Source organism: Oncorhynchus kisutch, linkage group LG13 (assembly GCF_002021735.2).
Source record: "Oncorhynchus kisutch isolate 150728-3 linkage group LG13, Okis_V2, whole genome shotgun sequence".
NCBI lineage: Eukaryota > Metazoa > Chordata > Actinopteri > Salmoniformes > Salmonidae > Oncorhynchus > Oncorhynchus kisutch.
This window is the reverse complement of record NC_034186.2, coordinates 70,180,830-70,202,013: the sequence shown is the minus strand read 5'-3', so window position 1 is coordinate 70,202,013 and position 21,184 is coordinate 70,180,830. Positions and strand designations below refer to the sequence as shown.

Below are 21,184 nucleotides of genomic sequence, written 5' to 3'. Positions count from 1 at the left end.
GGAAAATTAGTTTGTTCTCCACAGTGAGCAAACTACAAAACCATTCAATAGTTCCATGAGAGCAGTGCCTTTAAAAGGGCATTCGACAACAAAATCATTCGAACCAGCATGTGAATCCCACACGATGTGTCCTGTATGCTTACATATGTACTTGTGCTAGGCAATATGTTTGCAATTAAATAAGCACAACATTAGAAAGGTGGCTTTTATTTGTCTGACACATTAATAACTGAGTGAAACTGGAAAGTAAAATATTACAGTATGTAAACAGCTGTCAGTTCATCAGCAACAGAACAAGAACTGCTTTTCTAAACAAAATAACTTTCTGTAAACATGAGGGAATGTTGGCCTATTAGTTAAAAAGACTAGAGTACTGGCAGTGAAAATATTATTTTTGCATAAGTTACAAATGAACACAACCACAGAATAAAAGACTAACATGCAAAACATGAGGTTTATAATTTTCTTTTAAATAAATGGACAGAATTAAAATAGATGTTAATCACTTGTATTGGTAGCCTAAATTACATAAATCATCAATTGAGAATCAGAGTCTGACAGGAAGAGGTTAACAATGACATTGTCATACCTCTTAATGTTCCATGATCAAGCATTGCAATTTACAGTCAAACTTCCATTGAAAAATAGATTGCAGGCCATGATCTGTCCTCGTCTCAAAACCTGCTAAAACTACTGAAGTGTATAAAAGCACTGACCATCTTTTCAGATTAAGGGACACTTGCCAACGAAAAATAAAATACTGTCAATTTAAAATTGATCATAGTGTAAGTAATTCAAATAACAACCAAAAGTAATCAGCTTCCCTAATGACCAACAAGCAACCAGAGTAACAATCTCCATTCAACAGAATATTCACTCAAACACATCAATACAACAACCTCTTATGTGTTAAAAATGCCACTGTTGGTTGACGTATGAGTAATTTCTAAACTGATAGAGGTAAACCTCTGAGAAAGAGATGGGGGGATAACGTACCTTTGTGATAGAAAAAGGTTCCTCATTTTCACTTCTTTACACCTCTCCCCTTGCATGCTGCAAATAATGCTCATAGAGTTGTGAGACAGCAGGAAACTGAACACCACACTCCGCACAATCCAAACCTCTCATTGTCGCCTTGTCCTCCTTGGATCTAGCAGCACGTTTAGTCGCATTCCCATAAATTCTACTCCGCTTCCTGTTTACATTCCCATCTTTTCTGTTAGGGTATGGAATGGTCTTTACCTGTGAGTACAGTGGCGATAGAGGGCTTGTGAGCGGCTGGGTGGAGTCATAAGACCGGAGGCCTGGTTGGAAACCTGGGTGTTGCATTGGGGGAGGCACAGGTATAAGGGGTGACAGTGAATGTAGTAGGTCTGAATGATTGGAAAAGTAATGAAGGAGATGTGAACCTCGTGGGTGGTTTGCTTGTAGAGGCGGAGAAGGGTAGTAGGTATGGTGGAGTTCCTGATGGGAGTGTGTTATGCCACTGTTCATGTGAGGGTCAAATCCATTCATGTTGGAAGGTACACCATGTTCATGTGTCGAGGGAGAGTAATCATAGCAGTCGTCCTGTACCAACATACTGTGGTCACCTGGTGAGGAATGGCAAAGCTGATGATTGAAAAGCATATCTAGTGTCCTGAAGCTGGCGTTGCACTCCTCACATTGATAAGGCAGGCACTGCTGCTGGTCAAGTCCTTGGAGAGTTTTGTTTGGTCTCTCATCGATCCACTGGTACTCCGGGTGTTCCCGCAGCATGTGCTGCTTGTAGGGCCCAACGAAGCGGAAACCTTGGCGACACTTTGGACATGAGAACCGTCCTAGTTTCTGTCTGTGGACTCGCTGGTGAAGCCAAAGCTTTTTCCAGCTTTCCAGGGTCTTTCCACAGCAGTCACAGGTGTAGCTCTGACTGTGGGCATGAGTTAGCATGTGGGCTCGGAGTCTCCCTGTGTGTCTGAAAAGTCTTCCACAACGTGGGCAGAAGTACTTCCTCGGGTCAGATTTACGATCTAGACTATTCAACTTTGATACAAGGGAGGTGAGATTATTTGTGGGTATAATGCATGTTTGGAAGGGGCGCAGAGTTGTAGCAATGGCTTTATTGGCATGTGTTTGTGAAGACTGATGACCACTTGATTTTTGCTGTGGGGTAGGTTCACAGTTCAGCAATGAGGCAGAGGAAGCTGAACTCTGTCCAAGGTTCTGAAATGGTTGACTATCAGCAGCTGCAGGAAATACTAATTGGGTGACTGGTGAATCACTCTTGACACTTGGTTGCTGCGATCTTTGCTGATTAGGGGCTCTAGGTTTCCAAATCCTAAATTCAGATTTGGATGTCATCTTCTCCCCCCTAACTTTGGTGCAATATTGGTGGTGCTCTTCAAATTCTGACATCACACTAAACAGCTGGTCACAGAATAAACAGCGAAAGAGCTTCACACCAGCATGGGTTTTCAGGTGGGTTTTGTACTGACGCCTCTGAACAAATCTCTCTTCACAGATGTGGCATGTAAAAGATATGAAAGGCTTCTTCCGGCCCTCTCTGTCATTACTCTCCCTCAGACCCTTGCAGGGATGTTTTTTTGCAGACGACAACTGAGTGAAACTCTTCCCACACCGTGTGCAGTTGTAAGGCTTAATGGACCAGTGGGTCACCTCATGAATACGAATTGATGAGCGATTACTAAAGGCTTTCCCACATACTTTACAGATATATGGTTTTTCCCCAGTGTGCATACGTATATGAACCTGCAGACCAGACCAAAAGGGAAACATTTTCCCACAAATGTGGCATTTGAGTATCCCCCCCTTTCCCCTTTTTCTCCTTTCTTTCAGAGAAACAAGGGGTGTATGAGTGGCCTCATTTCTGTTATCCTTCGTTTTACTCCCAGGCTCAGAGTCCTGGTTCGGGTTCTGCGAGTGCCACTTGCAATGAGCAAGCAATTCCTTTGAATTACTGAACTTCATTTTGCAATAAGGACACTTCAGAGGCCGACAGCGCTTGTTATGTTTCTTGACATGACTTTTTAAGTTAGATAGCTGGGCAAAGTCTTGGTCACAATCAATGCACTTATAGGGCCTTTCGCCTGTATGAGTGCGTAGATGGACGGTATATACAGACACAAAATCAAAATGGCGACCGCAGTACTCACACGTTTTCCCTGTGCCTTTTGGTCTCCCTTTTGGTCTCCCCCTAGCCTTCAGGCCACAACTGCTTGTTGGGTTATATTCAGTTGCATCGCCTACACCATCTCTCTCTTCTTTGATTTTTTTACTTGTGAATTCTTCACCTTGTACGACATCTGATTTCGAAAAGGACTCATGCGACATAGTTTCTAATATGTTTACATCAGTGACGATAGGATTTTGGTGACTCTCAGGCAAATCTTTAAATCCTTCATCTGTTGACTTACTTCCATTTGAAAAGCTGTCATTTGTGTTACCCTCATACTCCCAAGCTGACTCGCCACAGTCCATCTCCTCAACAACATCACCACTGCCTTCATCGACCTGCTTTGACATGGTGTCTGGATCTCCCTGTGAGGTCACACGTTGGAGTCTACCTCTATCATCAATGAACCTTTTCCTCTTTCCTTTTTTGTATTTAGTTTTTCCAAAAACAAACCGGGATCGCTTTCTGGGAGCAGTGCCAGCAGTTTCTCCTGGTTTGTCGACTTTGGGTGGCTTTTTGAACTCAGTGCCTTCACAACTAGTATTACAGGACTCAACCTTCACACTGGTGTCAGTGTGGCATTGAAAAGACATGAGACAATTTGACTGTGCCAGGGAATTAAAATCACCCAGCTCTATTTCAATATCCTCACACTTCACATTAGAGATCATGTCAGCAGTCCCACTTCGCTGAGAATCAACGCGACTAAGTGACACAGACACATGCCTTGCAATATAATCTAGTGAACGCTCAGTCTCAATCTTCTGATGTTGTGGTGTAATATCCTGGGAATTCACAGATGCTGTAATAGAACATGATTTTCTCTGTGATTTTCTCTGTGCTAACGCAAACTGCCTCACGAGTGTTGTTTTCTTTGGTGGTCGTCCTACTCTGTGTTTAAGCTCAACAGGAGCTTCCTCAGGCTGAGGACCAATGTTTCCTCTCTTTTCCTCTTCAGATAGCATCTCATCAGGTTCCTTTTTAATTGCCATTTTTTCTTCTGTTACATGGGATTGTTGCACTGAAATAGTGTTCATGGTTTTTCCTGGTTGTTTCTTGGTCGACCCCTTTGGTCGTCCCCTTTTCCTTTTTGGTTCCAAGGGTGAGATAGCCACAGGGCTGGATTCAGCTGGTTGATGGTCTTGGGGGGACGAGTCAAGAACAGACACCGCTGTATTGCTTGGTTCACGGTTTAGAGGTATTGCTTTTGTTTCAATAGCTCTGAGAGATGTGTCATCCCTGTTCTCTACACAGTTTGTAGTAAAAGAAATGTAATTCGTTCTGTCAGACATTGTTTCACTCCAATCCTTTGATTCTGCAGTGCTCAGATGAGAACTTTCCACTGTTTGTAGCATAGTATGCAGCATCTTTGCCTTCTTGTGAGGGCGACCACGTTTCCTAACAACATTTACCGCTGCTGGCCTTGTTACACCCACCAGCTCTTTTGTGATACAGTTCAATGTTTGCTCACTCCCAGTAAGTGATAAATGCACTTCAGGATTAGCACTTTCACATTGAGTTTTAGCATGACCAGGTGCACGTGAATTAACATGCATTTTCTCCATGTTTGCCTGCATCTTTGTGCTCTTTCTTCTGTGATTAATGCCACCGGAGTTTACCTCTACAGGATTAGGAAGGACAGCCAAAACAGGGGTACCTGGTAGTGACCGTGTGTCAGAGGGTTCAGCCACCACTTTGTTCTGTTGGCTTCTACTTTCTCTCTGTAGTTGGGGTCTTTGTAAGGGCTCCTTCATAGGGGGCATGTTATGGCAGCTGTCCACCTCCTTGCTGATCTTCTCTTCAGATGGCTGTTAAAAAAAAAGTTTAAAAAATGATATATATATATATATATATATATATATATAGTGAGGGAATTAAGTATTTGATCCCCTGCTGAATTTGTACGATTGCCCACTGACAAAGAAATGATCGGTCTATAATTTTAATGGTAGGTTTATTTGAACAATGAGAGACAGAATAACAACAACAAAAATCCAGAAAAACGCATGTCAATAATGTTATAAATTGATTTGCATTTTAATGGGGGAAATAAGTGTTTGACCCCCTCTCAATCAGAAAGATTTCTGGCCCCCAGGTGTCTTTTATACGGGTAACGAGCTGAGATTAGGAGCACACTCTTAAAGGGAGTGCTCCTAATCTCAGTTTGTTACCTGTATAAAAGACACCTGTCCACAGAAGCAATCAATCAATCAGATTCCAAACTCTCCACCATGGCCAAGACCAAAGAGCTCTCTAAGGATGTCAGGGACAAGATTGTAAACCTACACAAGGCTGGAATGGGCTACAAGACCATCGCCAAGCAGCTTCGTGAGAAGGTGACAACAGTTGGTGCGATTATTCGCAAATGGAAGAAACACAAAATAACTGTCAATCTCCCTCGGCCTGGGGCTCCATGCAAGATCTCACCTCGTAGAGTTGCCATGATCATGAGAACGGTGATGAATCAGCCCAGAACTACACGGGAGGATCTTCTCAATGATCTCAAGGCAGCTGGGACCACAGTCTCCAAGAAAACAATTGGTAACACACTGCGAGGTGAAGGAGTGAAATCCTGCAGCACCCTCAAGGTACCCCTGCTCAAGAAAGCACATATACATGCCCATCTGAAGTTTGCCAATTAACATCTGAATGATTCAGAGGCCAACTGGGTGAAAGTGTTGTGGTCAGATGAGACCAAAATGGAGCTCTTTGGCATCAACTCAACTCGCCGTGTTTGGAGGAGGAGGATTGCTGCCTATGACCCCAAGAACACCATCCCCACCGTCACACATGGAGGTGGAAACATTATGCTTTGGGGGTGTTTTTCTGCTAAGGGGACAGGACAACTTCACTGCATCAAAGGGACGATGGACGGGGCCATGTACCTCCTTCCCTCAGCCAGGGCATTGAAAATAGGTTGTGGATGGGTATTCCAGCATGACAATGACCCAAAACACACGGCCAAGACAACAAAGGAGTGGCTCAAGAAGAAGCACATTAAGGTCCTGGAGTGGCCTAGCCAGTTTCCAGACCTTAATCCCATAGAAAATCTGTGGAGGGAGCTGAAGGTTCGAGTTGCCAAACGTCAGCCTCAAAACCTTAATGACTTGGAGAAGATCTGCAAAGAGAAGTGGGACAAAATCCCTCCTGAGATGTGTGCAAACCTGGTGGCCAACTACGAGAAATGTTTGACCTCTGTGATTGCAAAACATGACTTAGTACAAAACCCTTGTTGGCAGAGGGGTCAAATACTTACTTCCCTCATTAAAATGCAAATAAATGTATAACATTTTTGACATAAGTTTGTCTGTATTTTTTTGTTGTTATTCTGTCTCTCACTGTTCAAATAAACCTACCATTAAAATTATAGACTGATAATTTCTTTGTCAGTGGGCAAACGTACAAAAATCAGCAGGGGATCAAATACTTTTTCCCCTCACTGTATATATATATATATATATATATATATATATATATATATTTATATATATAAAAAAAAGATAACACTTTAATGCTTTCCTTTTGCGCCGGTCTTAGTTTTCATAATCAAATATAGAGAAACAGGCAGACGCAGCACATATCGCACAAATATATGGGTATATTGTATCAGATACACAGTTCTAGACATGAAAATACCCTGAAGGGGGACACATTAGAACAGTAGCGTCTCCATTGCCAGTATCAGCAGTTACAGGTTTCTTGTTAGTCAGGGCAGGCAAGGGTTTAGGAGGGTTGCTATGGGCAGCAGATAAGGCTGACTGTTTCCTCATCATTGACTCCTCTACTGAAGGAAATTTTACTTCCCATGTCAGTCAGTCTCTTGCTCTGTGTTTTCACATAGGGAAGAGGTGAATTCTCATAAAAACTAGATTCAGGATGGAGTTTTTCTAGCCTCTGTGATACTAGTAACAATATGCTACTATTTCCAATATACATGAGTGACTTTCTTATGCTATTTTAATACTTACTGTGTTTATTTTTAGGCAGGCTCTCTGGCGGGACTGATGAGGAAAATGTAAATGTTCAACGTAGATCCTCCAATAGCAGCCCAGGCAAGAACGATCATCCAGCTTTTGTTCAAACCACGCGTCTCGCGAGGTAACGGCCACTACCGTCTCCAGGTACCTTAACAAAAGAAACAGCAATTTAAGCCACGTGATTCTACATCATAACATCGAAAACGGTCTTGGTTTATCAAACAGTCATGTTATATTTTGAGTCAACTTCCCTTTTGCACGCAGAAATGTTAGTCAGTCTTTTTGGGGCCCCTGGCAACAATGGCCAAGAGCACCTCTTCTATAGATTGGACAAGACAGGGATGGGGCTGTGCTACTGACTTGAAATCATAAATAAAAAATGTAACAACCATACCACTGGTACCACTACATTTTGCATCTGTATTTTTCGCACCAGATTTAGCAGCCTGTGCAACATTTTATCCCATGCTGTCATTCAAAATGTCTTACCAAAAAACAGCCCACATGCATCTCACATACTGATGTAGTGTTGTTCTGTTGGGTTTGAATGTTCCAACTTGTGTCTTCCATGCCTTGAATCAAATTGATAGGTTGTAGGCACCACAACCCATAGAGGCTGTCTGACATCCAGATTATCTAATCGAAGTGAAAAGAACAAGCTACAGGAATTCCCAAATCAAATCTATTCTATTTGTCACTGTAGGCAGCTAGCTACAATGCCTTCAGAAAGTATTTATACCCCTTGACTTTCACATTTTGTTCTATTACAGCCGGAATTCAAAATATATATTTATTATTTATATACACATTTATTGAAAATGAAATACTGAAATATCTAATAATTTACATAAGTATTCACACGCCTGAGTCAATATATATAAGAATCACCTTTGGAGTCTTTCTGGGTAAGTCTCTGGCCCTCCATAATTTTATGGAGGGCCAAGTGTCTGCAGGTTCACATTCTTTCCTTGATTGATGAATTAAGGTCACAGATTTGTAAGGAGCTCCCCTCAACTGGTTGTCTAGGTCTTAATTGAAAGTAAAAGCACTTGGACCTCCATGTGAATGAGCTTCACTCACCTGCTCGAAGAACTTTGCACAGCTGGATTGTACAATATTTACACATTCTTTAAAAAAATTATTCAAGCTCTGACAAGTTGACTGTTGATCATTGTTAGACAGTCATTTAAAAAAGTCTTGTCATAAATGTTGAAGCTGATTTAAGTCAAAACTGTAACTAGGCCACTCAAGAACATTCAATGTCATCTTAGTATGCAACTCCTGTGTGTATTCTGCCTTGTGTTTTGGGTTATTGTCCTGCTGAAAGACTAATTTGTCTCCCAGTGTCTGTTGGAAAGCTGAGTGAACCAGCTCTATTCCGTTTATTTTTATTTACAAAATAAACTATAGTCCTTGCCGGTGACAAGCGTACACATAACATGATGCAGTTACCGCCATGTTTGAAAATATGAAGAGTGGTACTCTGTGATGTGTTGGATTTGCCCCAAACATAACGCATTGTTCAGGACATAAAGTTAATTTCTTTTCAATTTTCTTTGCAGTTTTACTTTAGTGTCTTACTGCAAACACAATGCATGTTTGGAATGTATTCTGTACAATCTTCCTTCTTTTAACTGTAATTTATGTTAGTATTGTGGAGTAATTTACAATGCTGATCGATCATCAGATTTCTCCAATCACAGCCATTATACTCTTAACTGTTTTAATGTCACCATGGCCTCATGTTGAAATCTCTGAGCAGTTTCCTTCCTCTCTGGCAACTGAGTTCGGAAGGACGCCTGTATCTTTGTAGTGACTAGGTGTATTGATACACCACCCCGTGTAATTTTTTCTGAAAGAGCTGCAAAATCTGAACCTCTACAAGTCAGCTGGGCTACACAATCTGTACCCTATCTTTCTAAAATTATCCACACAATTGTTGAAACCCCTATTACTAGCCCGTTCAACAACTTCCGTAACGTCTGAGATCCCTAAAGATTGGAAAGCTGCCACGGTCATCCCCCTCTTCAAAGAGGGAGACACAAGACCCAAACTGTTACCGACCCATATACACTGCTCAAAAAAATAAAGGGAACACTTAAACAACACAATGTAACTCCAAGTCAATCACACTTCTGTGAAATCAAACTGTCCACTTAGGAAGCAACACTGATTGACAATAAATTTCACATGCTGTTGTGCAAATGGAATAAACAACAGGTGGAAATTCTAGGCAATTAGCAAGACACCCCCAATAAAGGAGTGGTTCTGCAGGTGGTGACCACAGACCACTTCTCAGTTCCTATGCTTCCTGGCTGATGTTTTGGTCACTTTTGAATGTTTGCGGTGCTTTCACTCTAGTGGTAGCATGAGACGGAGTCTACAACCCACACAAGTGGCTCAGGTAGTGCAGCTCATCCAGGATGACACATCAATGCGAGCTGTGGCAAGAAGGTTTGCTGTGTCTGTCAGCGTAGTGTCCAGAGCATGGAGGCGCTACCAGGAGACAAGCCAGTACATCAGGAGACGTGGAGGAGGCCGTAGGAGGGCAACAACCCAGCAGCAGGACCGCTACCTCCGCCTTTGTGCAAGGAGGAGCAGGAGGAGCACTGCCAGAGCCCTGCAAAATGACCTCCAGCAGGCCACAAATGTGCATGTGTCTGCTCAAACGGTCAGAAACAGACTCCATGAGGGTGGTATGAGGGCCCGACATCCACAGGTGGGGGTTGTGCTTACAGCCCAACACCGTGCAGGAGCAGGACGTTTGGCATTTGCCAGAGAACACCAAGATTGGCAAATTCGCCACTGGCACCCTGTGCTCTTCACAGATGAAAGCAGGTTCACACTGAGCACATGTGACAGATGTGACAGAGTCTGGAGACGCCGTGGAGAACGTTCTGCTGCCTGCAACATCCTCCAGCATGACCGGTTTGGTGGTGGGTCAGTCATGGTGTGGGGTGGCATTTCTTTGGGGGGCCGCACAGCCCTCCATGTGCTCGCCAGAGGTAGCATGACTGCCATTAGGTACCGAGATGAGATCCTCAGACCCCTTGTGAGACCATATGCTGGTGCGGTTGGCCCTGGGTTCCTCCTAATGCAAGACAATGCTAGACCTCATGTGACTGGAGTGTGTCAGCAGTTCCTGCAAGAGGAAGGCATTGATGCTATGTAGGGAGGTCATACAGGCACGTGGAGGCCACACACACTACTGCACCTCATTTTGACTTGTTTTAAGGACATTACATCAAAGTTGGATCAGCCTGTAGTGTGGTTTTCCATTTTAATTTTGAGTGTCACTCCAAATCCAGACCTCCATGGGTTGATAAATTTGATTTCCATTGATCATTTTTGTGTGATTTTGTTGTCAGCACATTCAACTATGTAAAGAAAAAAGTATTTAATAAGAATATTTCATTCATTCAGATCTAGGGTGTTATTTTAGTGTTCCCTTTATTTTTTTGAGCAGTGTATATATCCTGCCCTGCCTTTCCAAAGTCATCAAAAGCCAAGTTAAACAGATCACCGACCATTTTGAACCCCCCCCCCCCCGTACCTTCTCTGCTATGCAATCTGGTTTCCGAGTGGGTCATGGGTGCACCTCAGCCACACTGAAGGTCCTAAACGATATAACTGCCATCGATAAAAGACAATACTGTCCAGCAGGCTTCATCAACCTGGCCAAGGCTTTCGACTCTGTCAATCACCGCATTCTTATCAGCAGACTCAATAGCATTGGTTTCTCAAATGACTGGCTCGCCTCGCCCACCAACCACTTCTCAGATAGAGTTCAGTGTGTCAAATCAGAGGGCCTGTTGTCCGGACCTCTGGCAGTCTCTATGGGTGTATGACAGGGTTCAATTCTCGGGCTGACTCTTTTCTCTGTATACATCAATGATGTCGCTCTTGCTGCTGGTGATTCTCTGATCCACCTATACGCAGACGACACCATTCTGTATACTTCTGGCCCTTCTTTGGACACTGTGTTAAGAAACCTCCAGACAAGCTTCAATGTCATACAACACTCCTTCCGTGGCCTCCAACTGCTCTTAAATGCAAGTAAAACTAAATGCATGCTCTTCAACCGATCACTGCCCACGCGTCTAGCATCACTACTCTGGACGGTTCTGACATAGAATATGTGGACAACTACAAATACCTAGGTGTCTGGTTAGACTGCAAACTCTTTTGCCAGACTCACATTCAGCATCTCCAATCCAAAATTAAATCTAGAATTGGCTTCCTATTCTGCAACAAAGCATCCTTCACCTATGCTGCCAAACATACCCTCGTAAAACTGACTATCCTACCAATCCTGGACTTCGGCGATGTCATTTACAAAATAGCCTCCAACACTCTACTCAGCAAACTGGATGTTGTCTATCACAGTGCCATCTGTTTTGTCACCAAAGCCCCATATACTACCCACCACTGCGACCTGTATGCTCTCGTTGGCTGGCCCTCGTTTCATATTCGTCGCCAAACCCAATAGCTCCAGGTCATCTATAATTCTTTGCAAGGTAACGCCCCGCCTTTTCTCAGCTCACTGGTCACCATAGCAGCACGTGCTCCAGAAGGTATAGATCACTGCTCATCCCCAAAGCCATATCTTCCTTTGGCCACCTAACCTTCCAGTTCTCTGCTGCCAATGACTGGAACGAATTGCAAATCACTGAAGCTGGAGACTTATATTTCCCTCTCTAACTTTAAGCATCAGCTGTCAGAGCAGCTTACCGATCATTGCACCTGTACACAGCCCATCTGTAAATATCCCACCCAACTACCTCATCCCCAAATTGTTATTCATCTTTTTGCACCACAGTATCTCTACTTACATTCATCTTCTGCACTATCCATCACTCCAGTGCTTAATTGCTAAATAGTAATTATTTTGCCACTATGGCCTATTTATTGCCTTTCCTCCCTAATGTTACATTTGCACACACTGAAGATATATTTTTCTATTGTGTTATTGACTGTACGTTAGTTTAACCCATGTGTAACTCTGTGTTGTACTGCTTTGCTTTATCTTGGCCAGGTCACAATTGTAAATGAGAACTTGTTCTCAACTGGCCTACCTGGTTAAATAAAAGGTGAACTAAAATAAAAGTAATTAATAACTTCACCATGTTCAAAGGGATATTCAATGTCTGCATTTTTTTTTTTTTACCCATATACCAATAGCTGGTCTTATTTGCTTAGCATTGGAAAATCTCCCTGGTCTTTGTGGTTGAATCGGTGTTTAATTCACAACTCAGCTGAGGGACCTTACAGATCATTGTGTGTGTGGGGTACAGATGAGGTAGTCATTCAAAAATTCAGTTAAACACTATTTCACAGAGCGAGTCCATGCAATTTATGTGACTTAAGCGCATTTTAACTCTTGAACCTATTCAGGCTTTCCATAACTAGGTTGAATACTTGACTCAAGCCATTTCAGCTTTTCATTTGTAATCATTTATATTAACATAATTACACTTTGGCAATATGGAATATTGTGCATAGTTCTGTGACAAAATCTCAATTGAATCTATTTTAAATGTAGGCCATAACATAACAAAATGTGGAAAAAGTCAGGGCTGGGAATACTTTCTGAAGACACTGTATGTAGCTGTCAACTAACGATAGCTATAACGAAATTCTGCAGGTAGGCCGACATGTTGGAAAACATGCTCTAGCTCCAGTTAGCTAGCTAAAGAGACATGCACGCAATAGCAAGATAGGTTAACCTAACACTCGCAGTTACTCACCCAAAAATGTGTTAGTGCAAACTTGTCCTCGAACCACCAGTTAGATAGCTGTCGACATGATGAAAGCTACTAGCTAGCAAATGTCAACATACCGTGTTGTAGTCCAAACCCGACAAATATCAATATTTATAAATAATGCATTGCACATAACATTGATGTTTTCGCCAACGTTCAGATACAGTGGTGTGCCATAATTTGAAATGTTAGCTTATTGTATTCGTGATTCAATTGTTTTTTCTCCTCACTCAACATCCGGTAGGCCGGAAATGGCGTCGCGGTGCCTGCCTACCTACCTCATCAAAGGTGGACAACCGGTGTAAAATAAAAATAAAGTTTGCCAAAAAAAAAAACTGTGCAGTGCCTATAAAATTCTCATGAGATAGCAAAATATTCTAAAGACAACAAAACCTTATTTTTGTGTGCTATGTGCATTCACAAGTGACAAACTATGTCTGAGCACTATCCCAAGTCATCAGTGAATATATGATCTGCATTTCCATCATGCTCTCTTGGCAGAGTCTATAAGAGACCCTGACTTGTAAAACAACTAACCAAAATCTTAAACTGTCTCTTACCTTAACCCTACCTCTAACCGTAACACAATTTATCTCTGGAGAAAAAAAATGTTTTGCAGATCAGGAGTGTCCGTATAGCCTTTTCCACCAATCACTTATGGCTGCAGCTATTGCTTTGGTCCCTGAAATACGAAAAACACACAGATCATTACACCGTAGTTGCTACAAAGGAAAGGGAGAGAGCGGAAACAAAACAATATTTTATTCCAAGACCACAGAAATGGCTAAAAAGAACCAACATGTTCTTGTGATATGGCCAATGCTGCTCATACCAAGTTTTCAGTAAAGTTACTGTAAAAAAAAAAACTATATAAAAAAAAAACTATTAAAAAAAAAAAAAACTGCATTTTCAAGACAAACTTTCATACAATGTTTGTGGTTATATGAACCATACAGACTGATTTGATACTGCATATGTAACATTTTCAATATCATTTGACAAACACACAATTGATAAAAAAAATAAAATAATACCTAGGCTACTGACAGATTAGTTGTATTTTGAGTAGTTAGATTAGAGTTAAACTGGTACCTTACAAAAAGGACCCATACCCATAGAAGACGTTTGTCTGTTGCAAATGCAGAGGGTTCACATTGGGAATGCTTTTTGCACTGTTCATGTCTGTAGTACTGAGAGGGAAGAGGTTAATTGTTGGTATGACAGCTGACTTGGTTTGGTGAATGAGCTTTTATGCCGCATTCACGTGCAAGTCAGAACAAGGAAACACAGACATTTTCGATTTACTAACTGGTTGTTATACACGTGCCGTGTTCAACCAGTAAGCAAGTCGGAAATTTCAGAGTTTCCTAGTTCCGACTAGCACGAAAGCGCATCCTCAATCACAAAACAGTCATCGTCTGAAGCCTCAGTCTTTACAGAAATGGCAGACAACCCGGTGCCCCTATCCGGGCCTACTGCCTTGTGGTCGTATACAGTTACATTCGCTGAAGTTTGAATGTTGAACGCCAGCTCCTTGTCACCATTCCTTCGAGGAAAGGAGTATGGGCTGGTCCCCTCCTTCCCTTTTCTGTGACCATTGAGCTGTTTGCCAGACGTTAGACCCAGTTCATGCGCAAAAAAGGACGCCGCCATTGTGCAACGGTGCCTCTCGAGCAGCTTGACAGTTTGGAAGGGCTCCTGACAAACTCTACACTTCAAGTATTTTGTTCCAGAAGTCCCTGGAACAGGCTGCTGTGAGACCATATGCATCCCTAGCTGCAGCTCCCCATTGAACGGGTCAGGACAGTGCTGACGCTGGACAACCTTCTGAGCCTTCCCCACAGGCTGTTTCCTGTTACTCAGCACTGTGGCAGTGGTAAATCTGGTTTCAGGAGTTGCCCGATATGATCCACACTGGTGGTGGCCAGGCTGTGGTGACTTGTTGTTACTGAGCAGGAGAACCCCGCACTGCAGGCAGCCATGGACTTTATTTCTTGCATGAGTGTTGTGGTGCCATACGAGTAAGTCTTTTGTTGCAAAGCCCAGTTCACAGTAGGCACACCTGTAGGGCTTTGTCCTTCCAAACTTGCGCAGGGTCTCCACCAACACCACTGGCTGGAATTGGTGCCAGAGGTCCGTTGTTGGGGCACTTGGACCAGGTGGAGGCTTTGTGGCTCGTGGCATAGTGGCCGATAGCATCGGAGTCAGTCCAGGTTTAGCCCAGCTTCCCTGCCCCGCCGTCAATACCAGCCTTGAAAGCTGCTCCTTGTACTCTCTCTCCCTCTGATATTGTTCCTTCTTTACAGTGCTATAATTAATTACAGTGTGACCTGGTTCATGTAACCCGCTGTGGTTCATCATATCAACATACATGGAGAACTCTGTTCCACAGGAGCAGATGTAACCAGCCGCAGGACAAAAGTGGTCATGAAATGAGATTTGGTCTGGAAAGATCCTTTCACAACTAAAGCAAAAGGGGGGTCCACCATCGCCACGCTCCCTTTTCCATTTCACATTGTTCCACTTTTGCATCTTGACCGGTCCTCGATGCGATGATTCATGTAGAATAGGGCCTCTCTGGAGTGTCTAAGGTAACGAAAGGATAATCGTTTAGAAAGCCTGTTCAACTGTACTGATCACAAATTATATATCAACAGGAAAGTATTACATAAAAAAGCGGGGCACATAATTCAGCAACACAACATTAGGTAGCTGTAGGGCGTGCTAGACTTTAGACTTAAATAACTAACTTGTTAAGTAGTGTGATATTGATAATTTCACTATGTAGCTAGCTAACACCGTGGTCGTAAATCACTATGAAACGTCGTCACCCCAAGCCCGGCGCTGGCCCACATTTGGGGGTCTTTGTTTCTTGGACCAACGGGTGTTCAAAAGCTTAAACCTAATTTGCAAACTAAAGCTTAATAATACATAGATACAAGTAATTATATTTGTCATATATACCTATGTTGCTAGCGAGCTATCCAGCCTAGGAAATGTTTGTTCGTATAGCTAGCTAGCGTCAGCTATCCATCCCCAAAACATAGCTAGCCTAGCTAACGTTAGCAGCATTACCTTACACCGGCGAGTCACTGCTGTCCACATGCTGTCCACATTCGGACATTTGTAACTTTGCTATAATATTGCTACGTGGCTTTATTCATATTTCATAAGCTTATCGGCTGAATTTTGGAACGCATCCGCGGCAGCGAGGTGGAAAATACAACTTACTTCGTTTCGTTGGCGGGTAAACTTCCAAATGCAATATAACACTGCCGCCTGTCGGGTTGGAGTATGCAAGTTGATTAGTTGAGTCAAAGATGAAGAGGCGAAGCGAGAGGGTTTACTACGCCCAAAATCTGTCCACAGAACATGAATTATAAAGCAAGGGAGTTGTTTTTGTTTGGAGTCAATGAGTGTCGAATTTAGTCAAGATAACATTAATAGCTGTTTTGATACGTGAGGTTAACTTGATCTAATAGAAGTTTCGTAATGCTTAGGTTGTAAAAAGTGTAACGACATAAGTGAGACGCACAGGACATCCTGTGCAACTGTGAAGTTATCCCTAGTGAAATTTGAGACTATGTATATTTATGAGGGCGGCATAGCATCTCCATCTCCATTGAAGACAGACGGTTGACGTCAACACCCCTAATTGAATATTCAAAATTATATTAAAGTGACGAGTTGAATCCACCAATCCAAAGAGAATAGACGGGAGCTTGACAGGCCGCTGTTCCACTCTGTGGACAACGAATCTCATTGTTAGGGCAGAGGCAAGCATCGTGTAATTATATCTAGTATCAATTCAATTCAATTCAAGGGCTTTATTGGCATGGGAAACATGTGTTAACATTGCCAAAGCAAGTGAGGTAGACAACATACAAAGTGAATATATAAAGTGCAAAACAACAAAAATGAACAGTAAACATTACACATACAGAAGTTTCAAAACAGTAAAGACATTACAAATGTCATATTATATATATATATACAGTGTTCTAAAAATGTACAAATGGCTAAAGGACACAAGATAAAATAAATAAGCATAAATATGGGTTGTATTTACAATGGTGTTTGTTCTTCACTGGTTGCCCTTTTCTCGTGGCAACAGGTCACAAATCTTGCTGCTGTGATGGCACACTGTGGAATTTCACCCAGTAGATATGGGAGTTTTTCAAAATTGGATTTGTTTTCGAATTCTTTGTGGATCTGTGTAATCTGAGGGAAATATGTCTCTCTAATATGGTCATACATTGGGCAGGAGGTTAGGAAGTGCAGCTCAGTTTCCACCTCATTTTGTGGGCAGTGAGCACATAGCCTGTCTTCTCTTGAGAGCCAAGTCTGCCTACGGCGGCCTTTCTCAATAGCAAGGCTATGCTCACTGAGTCTGTACATAGTCAAGGCTTTCCTTAATTTTGGGTCAGTCACAGTGGTCAGGTATTCTGCCGCTGTGTACTCTCTGTGTAGGGCCAAATAGCATTCTAGTTTGCTCTGTTTTTTTGTTAATTCTTTCCAATGTGTTAAGTAGTTATCTTTTTGTTTTCTCATGATTTGGTTGGGTCTAATTGTGCTGCTGTCCTGGGGCTCTGTAGTGGGTGTTTGTGTTTGTGAACAGAGCCCCAGGACCAGCTTGCTTAGGGGACTCTTCTCCAGGTTCATCTCTCTGTAGGTGATGGCTTTGTTATGGAAGGTTTGTGAATCGCTTCCTTTTAGGTGGTTGTAGAATTTAACAGCTCTTTTCTGGATTTTGATAATTAGTGGGTATCGGCCTAATTCTGCTCTGCATGCATTATTTGGTGTTCTACGTTGTACACGGAGGATATTTTTGCAGAATTCTGCGTGCAGAGTCTCAATTTGGTGTTTGTCCCATTTTGTGAAGTCTTGGTTGGTGAGCGGACCCCAGACCTCACAACCATAAAGGGCAATGGGCTCTATGACTGATTCAAGTATTTTTAGCCAGATCCTAATTGGTATGTTGAAATTTATGTTTCTTTTGATGGCATAGAATGCCCTTCTTGCCTTGTCTCTCAGATCGTTCACAGCTTTGTGGAAGTTACCTGTGGTGCTGATGTTTAGGCCAAGGTATGTATAGTTTTTTGTGTGCTCTAGGGCAACAGTGTCTAGATGGAATTTGTATTTGTGGTCCTGGTGACTGGACCTTTTTTGGAACACCATTATTTTGGTCTTACTGAGATTTACTGTCAGGGCCCAGGTCTGACAGAATCTGTGCATAAGATCTAGGTGCTGCTGTAGGCCCTCCTTGGTTGGTGACAGAAGCACCAGATCATCAGCAAACAGCAGACATTTGACTTCGGATTCTAGCAGGGGGAGGCCGGGTGCTGCAGACTTTTCTAGTGCCCTCGCAAATTCGTTGATATATATGTTGAAGAGGGTGGGGCTTAAGCTGCATCCCTGTCTAACCCCACGACCCTGTGTGAAGAAATGTGTGTGTTTTTTGCCAATTTTTACCGCACACTTGTTGTTTGTGTACATGGATTTTATAATGTCGTATGTTTTACCCCCAACACCACTTTCCATCAGTTTGTATAGCAGACCCTCATGCCAGATTGAGTCGAAGGCTTTTTTGAAATCAACAAAGCATGAGAAGACTTTGCCTTTGTTTTGGTTTGTTTGATTGTCAATTAGGGTGTGCAGGGTGAATACATGGTCTGTTGTACGGTAATTTGGTAAAAAGCCAATTTGACATTTGCTCAGTACATTGTTTTCATTGAGGAAATGTACGAGTCTGCTGTTAATAATAATGCAGAGGATTTTCCCAAGGTTACTGTTGACACATATTCCACGGTAGTTATTGGGGTCAAATTTGTCTCCACTTTTGTGGATTGGGGTGATCAGTCCATGGTTCCAAATATTGGGAAAGATGCCAGAGCTAAGTATGATGTTAAAGAGTTTTAGTATAGCCAATTGGAATTTGTTGTCTGTATATTTGATCATTTCATTGAGGATACCATCAACACCACAGGCCTTTTTGGGTTGGAGGGTTTTTATTTTGTCCTGTAACTCTTTCAATGTAATTGGAGAATCCAGTGAGTTCTGGTCGTCTTTAATAGTTGATTCTAAGATCTGTGTTTGATCATGTATATGTTTTTGCTCTTTATTCTTTGTTATAGAGCCAAAAAGATTGGAGAAGTGGTTTACCCATACATCTCCATTTTGGATAGATAATTCTTCGTGTTGTTGTTTGTTTAGTGTTTTCCAATTGTCCCAGAAGTGGTTAGAGTCTATGGATTCTTCAATTGCATTGAGCTGATTTCTGACATGCTGTTCCTTCTTTTTCCGTAGTGTATTTCTGTATTGTTTTAGTGATTCACCATAGTGAAGGCGTAGACTCAGGTTTTCCGGGTCTCTATGTTTTTGGTTGGACAGGTTTCTCAATTTCTTTCTTAGATTTTTGCATTCTTCATCAAACCATTTGTCATTATTGTTAATTTTCTTCGGTTTTCTATTTGAGATTTTTAGATTTGATAGGGAAGCTGAGAGGTCAAATATACTGTTAAGATTTTCTACTGCCAAGTTTACACCTTCACTATTACAGTGGAACGTTTTACCCAGGAAATTGTCTAAGAGGGATTGAATTTGTTGTTGCCTAATTGTTTTTTGGTAGGTTTCCAAACTGCATTCCTTCCATCTATAGCATTTCTTAATGTTACTCAGTTCCTTTGGCTTTGATACCTCATGATTGAGTATTGCTCTGTTTAAGTAGACTGTGATTTTGCTGTGGTCTGATAGGGGTGTCAGTGGGCTGACTGTGAACGCTCTGAGAGACTCTGGGTTGAGGTCAGTGATAAAGTAGTCTACAGTACTACTGCCAAGAGATGAGCTATAGGTGTACCTACCATAGGAGTCCCCTCGAAGCCTACCGTTGACTATGTACATACCCAGCGTGCGACAGAGCTGCAGGAGTTGTGACCCGTTTTTGTTGGTTATGTTGTCATAGTTGTGCCTAGGGGGGCATATGGGGGAGGGAATGCTGTCACCTCCAGGCAGGTGTTTGTCCCCTTGTGTGCTGAGGGTGTCAGGTTCTTGTCCGGTTCTGGCATTTAGGTCACCACAGACTAGTACATGTCCCTGGGCCTGGAAATGATTGATTTCCCCCTCCAGGATGGAGAAGCTGTCTTCATTAAAATATGGGGATTCTAGTGGGGGGATATAGGTAGCACACAGGAGGACATTTTTCTCTGTTAGGATAATTTCTTTTTGAATTTCTAGCCAAATGTAGAATGTTCCTGTTTTGATTAATTTAATGGAGTGAGTTAGGTCTGCTCTATACCAAATTAGCATACCCCCTGAGTCCCTTCCCTGTTTCACACCTGGTAGTTTGGTGGATGGGACTACCAGCTCTCTGTAACCTAGAGGGCAACCAGTGGGTCCATCTCCTCTATACCAGGTTTCTTGCAGGATGACAATGTCTGTATTACCGATTTCTTTGGTGAAGTCCGGGTTTCTGCTCTTTAGGCCAAAGGCAGATGACCTCAGGCCTTGGATATTCCAGGATAATATAGTATCTCTGGTTGAGTCTGGTAATGAGTGAATGAAGGGAAGAGGGGAGCTAGCCTATTACAAGCCTAGTTTACATTCCGTTTTGCTACTCGGAATGTAAGTTCCTGAGATCAGGATGGTTTGTACGACGCTAGGAAGAAGGCAAATGTTCAAATGATCAACATATTCATTATCAGACATGCATTCCTAAAAACAACTTTTAAGCCTTAATGGTTAACCAGTCAGTCCCCCTGTGACCCATTTACATTTCACCAAATAGTAAAAGCCTTCAATATGGGAAGATTCTGTAAATAGTATTTAGCCTTTACCGCTCACGTCATTCGTGACACACAAAAACTGACATTAGCCCCTCTAGAGTCGACTGACGCACCGTTGCATTAATCTAAATTACATTTATTGTAATTTTAAATCCTCATCAAAAGTCAGTTTAAACTAGAGATGTTTTTTTCTCTTCTTCACCGCATCCCCTAGGGTCGCACTTCCGCATCTGCAGTGAAAGAGCTTGAGTACCGTTTGTCAGACCATGAGACAACCCGAAAACAGGTCTTCTCACAAAAACTTCTGTGGAGTCTGAACGGTTTGACCGAAACAACTACTATGACCACTTTTTGGAAACGGGATACTCTTACAAACACCACAAGTGTCGAGACTCTTCTGAAGTCGGATAGGTCGACGTGTACACTTTGTATGGTAGCGTTCAAACCGTCTGGGTGACAAACTAATAGGACACCACTTAAGCAAAAAATACT

At 42.4% G+C, this 21,184-nt stretch overlaps 2 protein-coding genes across 3 annotated transcripts; both read right to left on the bottom strand.

Moving 5' to 3' along the window:
- Positions 1-190: 190 nt before the first annotated feature.
- On the bottom strand, positions 191-13,169 carry LOC109901821 (uncharacterized). Its single transcript, XM_031837992.1, has 3 exons — positions 12,897-13,169; positions 7,141-7,297; positions 191-4,980 (listed from the first exon to the last, which is right to left on the bottom strand). The coding sequence occupies exon 3, from the start codon at positions 4,933-4,935 to the stop codon at positions 1,033-1,035; it is 3,903 nt and encodes a 1,300-aa protein (XP_031693852.1). The 5' UTR covers positions 4,936-4,980; positions 7,141-7,297; positions 12,897-13,169; the 3' UTR covers positions 191-1,032.
- Positions 13,170-13,652: 483 nt separating this feature from the next.
- On the bottom strand, positions 13,653-16,267 carry LOC109901807 (zinc finger protein 135-like). Of its 2 annotated transcripts, none has more exons than XM_020497776.2 (2): positions 15,987-16,185; positions 13,653-15,497 (listed from the first exon to the last, which is right to left on the bottom strand). In XM_020497776.2, the coding sequence occupies exons 1-2, from the start codon at positions 16,014-16,016 to the stop codon at positions 14,289-14,291; spliced, it is 1,239 nt and encodes a 412-aa protein (XP_020353365.1). In that variant the 5' UTR covers positions 16,017-16,185; the 3' UTR covers positions 13,653-14,288. The 2 variants fall into 2 exon arrangements, with proteins under 2 accessions (XP_020353365.1, XP_020353366.1); XM_020497777.2 differs by having other exon boundaries at positions 13,660-15,497; positions 16,143-16,267.
- Between the last annotated feature and the right edge of the window lie 4,917 nt (positions 16,268-21,184).